The sequence below is a fragment of the Entelurus aequoreus genome, linkage group LG02, assembly GCF_033978785.1.
Source record: "Entelurus aequoreus isolate RoL-2023_Sb linkage group LG02, RoL_Eaeq_v1.1, whole genome shotgun sequence".
Lineage (NCBI taxonomy): Eukaryota > Metazoa > Chordata > Actinopteri > Syngnathiformes > Syngnathidae > Entelurus > Entelurus aequoreus.
The window spans coordinates 54,238,934-54,247,534 of NC_084732.1; the positions used below are offsets into that span (position 1 = coordinate 54,238,934).

Below are 8,601 nucleotides of genomic sequence, written 5' to 3' on the forward strand. Positions count from 1 at the left end.
TATTCACTGGCTTTTAACCCAGCATGAAACTTTAAACTGTTTTTAACTTTTAACTTTTTTAACGGTTTTTAACTTTTTAACTGCTTTTTATCTAACAAATTGTTCTTAGGGTAATATGTATTTGCTTTTTAAATGTGTATTTTACCACTGTTTTATTTTTTAGTCTGTCCTTTGCCTCTATTTCTTTGTGGTGTACAGCCCTTTGTTCTTCAACTGTGGTTGTTTTTAAAGGGCTTTATAAATAAAGTTGGTATGGTATGGTATTATGCTGACATTTTTACTGTTGTTTTTGTATCTTATTTTATTTCAACAATATGCCGCGGGCCAAAAAAACTTGAGTTGCGGGCCGCGAATAGCCCCCGGGCCACACTTTGGATACCCCTGATGTAGATGCTGTATCGGGACAGAACCATTAAGAGTTTGAGCAGAAATATGTCACATAGGAATTAACTATACACAATAACACATTGACAACGTGCTATGTCACATGAATGTTTTTTTAAGTGATACCTTTGTGACATAAAAAAAAAAAATTGTATATACTAATGAGGACAAGCGGTGTAGAAAATGAAGGTATAGTTGTAATTATGAGAGCGTAACTTTGCACTCTACAATCAACAAACACAAGTAGAGAATTGCAGTAGTTTTCTAGTTGAATTATTAGGGACATGTTTTGTAATAAATGTTACAGTATTTGTTTCCTCTAGACTTGGGGCTCGAGGGGCGGTTAAGGCGGCGCTGTGTGGGCGGGGTTTGCGGTGACAGAGGTTTCTGATTGGTCAACGTGGATTTCGGGTGGTTCTCGAAACTGTTTAAATAGCCAATGGCGTGGCTGCATGTAGTACGTGTGGTAGTGTCACGGAGCCCCTGGTCCTCTCTCCTTGGAAGACCGCGTCCGAGCGACACCTCGTCTCTGCGCCTTACACTCACTTCAACAACCATGGATGGCCCAAGTAGTTGACGTTTCCTGCAACCTTCTCTTTTTAAGCTTTCTTCCGTCTGATCAACAAGCACCGGTTTATTGACGTTTTGACCTCGCGACTTGCTTTCTCCTTCCACCAACGGACACCATGAAGTACATCATCGGCATCGGAGGGTGAGTTAGCACGCAATGAATGGCGGCTAAGCTAAGCTAGTTGCTGCTATAGGCCATGAGGAGGTCGGTCATGACAGCCGTGATATTGTCTCTTTGTCTACAAAATATTATTTCACAGTTCCGTCACATTTATCACTAAGAGGTTTTTTTCCCAAGCTTTATCTACCATGAATTGATTTACGTGGACCCCGACTTAAACAAGTTGAAAAACTTATTCGGGTGTTACCATTTAGTGGTCAATTGTACGGAATATGTACTTCACTGTGCAATCTACTAATAAAAGTTTCAATCAATCATTTACGTCCGGCTAACCGTAACGAGGATGCTGATGATTACTGTTATCACAGTAATTTGTAGTGCATAAAGTGATAATAGTGTGCTATCTATGTTTAAACAATGTAAACTGATTATTATGCCACTGCTTACTTATTTTCTGTGTAGCGTCACCAATGGAGGGAAAACCACCCTCACCAACCGCCTAATCAAGAACCTGCCCAACTGCTGTGTCGTCCACCAGGATGACTTCTTCAAGGTGAGCCTTTTTGCGCTTTTACTTTGAAATCTTACAATTGAGGTCAGGATTGCTTAGGAGTAGCCCAGGTCGGTGAGGTATTAACATGTAATAGAAGACATGGCATGATGGCGCCTTCCATGTAGCACTAGTGGTATGTATGTACCTTGGTACATCTTATCAATGTATGTTTCAGCCCCAAGATCAGATTGCGGTTGAAGATGGCTTTAAGCAGTATGATGGTAAGCCTGGGTTTTTATGGAAGGGTTGTTTGTGTGTCTCATTTAGGAAACGCATGCTTTATAAGGACTTCATTCTCAACTCTCATTTGCACTTTCTGCACGCTTTTTCCTTCCCTCACCCTTCCATCCATCCTACCTGTCTCTCTCCAGTCATTACTGCTCTGGACATGGATGCCATGATGAACACCATCTACGCATGGCTGGAGAACCCTGTGAAGTTCGAGAAGTCTCACGGCGTCAATAACACCCTGGATACGGCGATCCTCCCAAAGTCCGACCATAAGGATGAGACTCACATCCTCATCGTGGAGGGTTTCCTGCTTTACACCTACCAGTAAGGACACAATCTTGCTCCATTCTAGTTCTGTACTCCTTTTATAAATATGTATAAAATATATAAATTTTTCTATGCAGACCTTTGATCGACGTGCTGAACCAGCGTTACTTTATTTCCATCCCGTATGAAGAATGCAAAAAGAGGAGGTGGTAAGTTCCACCACATGACTTAGTCATTAGTTCAGGGTCAGGGCTACAATGATTAATTTGATTTTTTTTTAAAAAGCATTGATTCATATACTGTTGCTTGGTTTTTTGAGTGTAATTAATGAATGTATGAAATCCAGCCTGCAAAGAGTGCTCGGAACTTTAAATAGGCAGACTTAGTTTCCCCCCGGCAGCTGCACATGAGAACAGGGTGGCAAACAGTAAAAAGGTTTTTTTTGTGTCTCTATCTATTAAAAGTGAAATTTCAATGTTGGTGATGTGCATTTATCAGGGCGGAAAAGATTCAAAGTGTGGCAAGCAAAAAAAATCCTTGTTTATTTCAACTATTTTCCCTAAAATATTCCCTGTTTAATCCGATTAATCAAACCGACTAATTGAATACTCTTTTACCTAAATAATCAATAGCTGCAGCCCTACATTAGTTAGCATCTAGTAGGGCTGGGAATGTTACAACACACGATTCAATTTGATAGCAATTATTGGGGTAACAACTCAATTTAAAACTATTTGTGCTATGTAATTGGTCTAACATGTAATGAAAACCTTTTCAAAGCAGATAACAAAAGCTCTTGGCTTGTATGACTTGCATGCGCAAAGATAAAAAAAACGTATTTTAAAATGATTCTTACCTTTTTTTTTTAATTGATTCTTGAAAATGATGACTCCATTTAGAATCTGAATAAATAAGTGGCAATTTAGGTGTGAGTAAATCGATTTATTTAATTTTTAGCTCGCCTGACCTTTAGTGAGCTGTTGTTTATTGAGTGTTTCTTTACTGTAGCTCAAGGAACTACACGGTACCAGACCCCCCCGGCCTCTTTGACGGCCACGTCTGGCCCATGTACTTGAAACACAAGACAATAATGGAGGACACAGATGTTGACGTGTGTAAGTATCCACTCTTTTTGAATATACTTTCCTTTTTAAAGTTGTGCTGATGCTGTTGTTGTTGCTTGTTTACTCCCACAGTGCAGCTAGATGGAACCAAGTCAAAGGAGCAACTGTTCAACCTTGTCTATGGGGACATCCTGAATAACATCCAACATTCTCTCTAACAAAGGTAAAACATTTTTGTATGCTAAAGACTTCCTGTCCTATGTCACGTAAACACCTTTTCTGATTGTGTTTCAGGTCACATGATCAGCTAAAAGAAGCATGTATTCAGCCTGCTTGAAACCAGCTCGCCTTAAGTTTCTACCTGGCAGCTATTTTTAGCTGACTGCAATTAATTTTTTTAAATGGGGAAAAAAAATATACGTGTGTAACCGGCGGCTTTAAATGCTGGCATGATTTATATCAACCGTATTTATTGCTTTTTACAGCTACAATCCAGAGAGTTGATGGATTTATTCAGAGGATGGTTGTATATTTCAATAAATTATCCTCACGCCAACTTTGTGTTGTTGTGATGACTGAGAAGCACCCACCAAAAAAAACATAAAATGCTTGTGCGGCCCATTTCCAAAAATGGTACTTGCACTGAGTTTGTGCTGGACGCTAACTGCTCTAGTGTGGTGTAGGTGATAAGGGGAGTCACAAGTTTTCACCCCCGTCACCTCCCAATTAGAAGTGCAAGCCTTATCTATATTTAGACTTGGGGCCAGTACATTGAAAATAAACCTACAATCCTCATAGTGATATCTGCTGTTACTAACTTGCATGATTTGAAGCACCAAGCAGGCAAAATAGATAAGCACTTACCGAAATAACCACAACACTACTACTGTCAGTGACATTGACCAAAGGTTTAGCAACTGTTTACTTACAAACCGTAGCCTTGCCAGTATTGGGAAATCTAAAGCAAAAACAATTCTAGAAAATGTTTGCCAATACAGAATAATTATAATACAGAATGTTTGCCATTTTTTTTGTAACATACACTGGATATATAAGAAATTGGATTTATCACACGATACAGATTGTCAGCGTTAGTTTTTTTTTAAAACAATTGTATATATTTTAAATCAAAGTTATAATTAAAATTATTAGTTAATTATTTTTCAACATAAAAATAAAATGAGTTTTGCCTTAATTTCTCCAAAAATTATTATTGAACACAGTATAAGTGTATGTATATTGTGTATGAGTATACATGTGTGTGTGTATATATATATATATATATATATACACACACATATTTATATATGCCAGTTTCATCACACTTTTGCATTTGGATTAGTCATGATTAATTAGTGATTATGCGCTTGCATGATTTAAACTGAATTAAAGGGGACTTACAATCAATTTTGTCCTTTTTGACTCATGAATGTTACAGTGTTGCATACTGATGTTTAACGATGTCAAAGCATTAAATGATTAGGTTAATGCATTTTGGTGTGAGCTTGCACATAGCTATGCAGGCCTCTTTTCGAGGAGTTTCACAGTCTGGCTACGTTGTGACATCAGAGCGAGGTAAACATACTTATTTAGACTCAGCCAGAGGGGGAGGAGCGCCCTCTGCTTCAGGCTGAAGAAACACAAAAAGGTAGGATAATGTAATATTTTTATCTAATCTAGGCATGTCACCGACGTGTGACATGCAGTGAGTGACAAATGCTGCTAAAATCAGCCTTAATGCAGAGTCTGAATCGATCGGCGATTGTGCAGGTGTACCTAAGTTGTGACTCGGGGAATCTTTATGTTTAAGAAGCTTTTTTCGACCGTGTCTGGAAAAATATAGCGGTGACGACTTCATGTATTTTAAAAGTAGAATTATTAGGGGTGAAATGACTGACCCACTACATCGACTTATCGATCCTAAGTGTAACCCATATGGAAATATAGTGTCACTAATATATTCTCCTATTATTCATTTCTAATCTATGGTGTGCCAAAGTCACTTTGGTCACTTAAAAAAAATGTTAAACTTGATGTGTCAAAGTCATGTGGTCACTACAGGGTTAAATTAATGACACATGCACGTTATTCACATGTTGGCCAGTAGAGGTCGCATGCACCTTTGTCATTCCAGACATTCCTTCACTCAACGTCAAAGAGTGAAGGCACGAGTCATATCGTTGTGTTACAAAGACAAGGTTTATAAGTTAAAATACTTGTCACTTCTCAAACCGAGTGTTGGAAAAGCAGCATAAGATAGCCTGGTTCCAGTGGGAGCTGGATTGCTTTGTTTTGTGCTGCTGAGAACTTCAGTGTTACTTTGTGAGTGAGGCCTACTAGCAAGCCCGTTAGCCTAGCCATCCTGTTAGCGCTAAAGAGAGGAGTTTGATAACAAGACACAGAGTTAAAATGTACAAAACCAATTGGAGTAATATGATGCCTTGAGAGAATGCCTTGTGACATGTTAGCATGTTGCAGTTGGATAACTTTATTGTATTTTCGTTTTGTGTAAAAGATAGGTTTATTTAATGTTACTGTGTTCAGCCTTAGCAGTGAGCAGAGGAGCTGCATTCATTCCAATGCTGCTAAAAGCACCCTCGTCATTCTGCTTAAAGGGGAACTGTTGATACATTTCATTTATTAAATTGATACAGTTAAAATGATAACCATTATAATACATGATGACCAAAATGTGATTTCAGTTAAATAATCATTTATTTTATTTTGTGATGGTTTAAAAGGTGATAATTCACAGTTCATAATTTAAAGATAAAAAGGTAAAATCCTTAAATGGATGTAACTCATTTCATTCATTGAAGTCTTAAATAAGAGGTGAAGCTACTATAGTTTTCATGATTTGATGCTGCTGTTAAAGTCTTACAGACTTATATGGAGTACAGTGTGAACCGACCAGTATTCATATGTCCATGACTAAATGGTTAAAATGAGTAACTGTGTTTATTGATTTAAAATTGAAGTTAATATGGTACCATATGGAAGAGAACTAAGAGTAAAAATAGTATTCTAACTGATTACATTCTGTACTGCTATGTGCAGATTGGTTTTTTGTATGATCCTGAAGTCTGGTTCCAAACTGGACTTGAGTTATGATGGCGAGCCAGTCCCAGTGAGTGAGAGTCTGCGGAGAGGGAGCGTTTGGATGTGGTGTGGCCAGCTGCATCAGTCTCCACACTCTGCAGTGACCTATAACTGAACTGATCCACCATCAGAGTCGAAAGTATTGAACCGAATCAGTATGGAATAACGGATTACAATAGAACTAAGGATTCCCAACCAAGGAATATAGACAGTGTTCAATTCATTACTACCCGGGTAGAATTTACTTTTTGAAAGGACAATTTAAAAAGGACATTTCTTCTATTTTGCTACTTTTGAATTTTTGCAACAGAGCTCTATTTTTATTTATTTTTGGGGAGTATTTACAATTTAAAAAGCACACTGTTCATGTGTTATTGTTTATTATTGTGAAATAAATTTGCCAGCAGTTGTTCTGTGGTCCACTAAGTACATAACGTCTCATCGCGAGTCTCTCAATTATACAGCCAAGAACCTAGTAATCTTAATTGTTGTACTAACCTGCTATCCTACAGTAGGGGTACTACATAAGACTCAACTACATCGATCTTTGATTGATTGATTGAGACTTTTATTAGTAAGTTGCACAGTGAAGTACATATTCCGTACAATTGACCACTAAATGGTAACACCCGAATAAGTTTTTCAACTTGTTTAAGTCGGGGTCCACTTAAATTGATCCATGATACAGATATATACTATCATATATACTATCATCATAATACAGTCATCACACAAGATAATCACATTGAATTATTTACATTATTTACAATCAGAGGGGGGCGGGGGGGGGGTAGGATATGGACAGCAAGTAGTGGACGTAGAGAGAGAGAGAGAGATCAGAAGGCATAAGAAAAAGTATCTGCATTTGATTGTTTTCATTTGATTATTAGCAATCCGGGGAGGGTGTTATTTTAGGGTTGTAGCTGCCTCGAGGTGAACTTTTATTGCGGTTTTGAAGGAGGATAGAGATGCCCTTTCTTTTATACCTGTTGGGAGCGCATTCCACATTGATGTGGCATAGAAAGAGAATGAGTTAAGACCTTTGTTAGTTCGGAATCTGGGTTTAACGTGGTAAGTGGAGCTCCCCCTGGTGTTGTGGTTATGGCGGTCATTTACGTTAAGGAAGTAGTTTGACATGTACTTCGGTATCAGGGAGGTGTAGTGGATTTTATAGACTAGGCTCAGTGCAAGTTGTTTAACTCTGTCCTCCATCTGTGCTCAACGAATTGGCCTTTCTTAAGATGTATATCGATCTAACATCATTTAAAAAGGTAACCAATTGATTTTATCGAGACTAGCAAAAAGAAAACGGTTTTAAGAACAGAAGGCTTTAGAACACGTTTAATGATAAGCACATTAAACGTTACTCAAGTCTGTTGGTGGATATCTACGGGGGCCGAGAAAGGTCACAACAAATGCAAATGCCACAAGACAATAACATGAAGCCAAAACCCCAAAACTACAGCACGATTACAAGAGCCTTAACAAATAAAAACACCACAACACAATGACATAAAGCACAATACAACTTTAAGCAACAAAGCAAAAGACGGACACAACGGAATTAAGTTACTGAAGCAAGCTCAACTCACTGAACTGGATCGGATTGTTCTAAATAAACTAATATCGTCCCTGAATGGTATCAACAACCTCAAGTTATGATTTGAATCGTTGTTAAAACAAATCATTACAACCTTAATAATAATATAATCATATGTACACTTTTTTTTTTTTAAAGAGCCCGATATTTAGACACAAATGCAATTTTATTGTCAGGATGTCACACAGGAACATTTTTAGAAATGTTTTACTTTAATGCATGTCATTTATTTGTTCAAAACTTGGTAAAAGTTTAATCTAAAATCCTGTCAGGGTTTATTTGAAGTCAAATTTGGCAGAGAGCACACCAGTCAGAGTCTCCTCACTCACCTTAGACCTGACACATGCCTGACCTGATCACTGACCGTATTACAACCTGAGCCACCTTCCACATAAGCATCCGCGGTTAAGGTAGAGGAGCTTGTGGAGCCAAAATAAATTGCATAATTTTCCATGATTAATCACATTAGTTAACTCGTTAAATTTGGCAGCCCTAATATATATATACTAGATAATATATATGTATATATATATATATATATATATATATATATATATATATATATATATATATATATATATATATATATATATATATATATATATATATATATTAGGGGCTGTCAACCAATTAAAATATTTAACCGCGATTAATTGTATTTTGTTCATAGTTATCTCGAAGTTAATCGCGATCAATCACAGGTATAATTTTT

The 8,601-nt window shown here is 37.3% G+C and overlaps 1 protein-coding gene across 1 annotated transcript; it reads left to right on the plus strand.

Annotated features, from left to right (window-relative positions):
- Positions 1-836: 836 nt before the first annotated feature.
- On the plus strand, positions 837-3,746 carry mibp2 (muscle-specific beta 1 integrin binding protein 2). Its single transcript, XM_062068123.1, has 8 exons — positions 837-1,096; positions 1,538-1,628; positions 1,804-1,849; positions 2,000-2,183; positions 2,264-2,335; positions 3,135-3,241; positions 3,323-3,413; positions 3,485-3,746. The coding sequence occupies exons 1-7, from the start codon at positions 1,071-1,073 to the stop codon at positions 3,406-3,408; spliced, it is 612 nt and encodes a 203-aa protein (XP_061924107.1). The 5' UTR covers positions 837-1,070; the 3' UTR covers positions 3,409-3,413; positions 3,485-3,746.
- Positions 3,747-8,601: the final 4,855 nt, after the last annotated feature.

Bases quoted from the DNA above. Each gene is read 5' to 3' on its own strand.
- mibp2 (XM_062068123.1), top strand. From the start codon at position 1,071: ATGAAGTACATCATCGGCATCGGAGG. The intron at 1,629-1,803 runs GTGAGCCTTTTT...TGTATGTTTCAG, and splicing joins ACCAGGATGACTTCTTCAAG to CCCCAAGATCAGATTGCGGT. The intron at 2,336-3,134 runs GTAAGTTCCACC...TCTTTACTGTAG, and splicing joins GAATGCAAAAAGAGGAGGTG to CTCAAGGAACTACACGGTAC.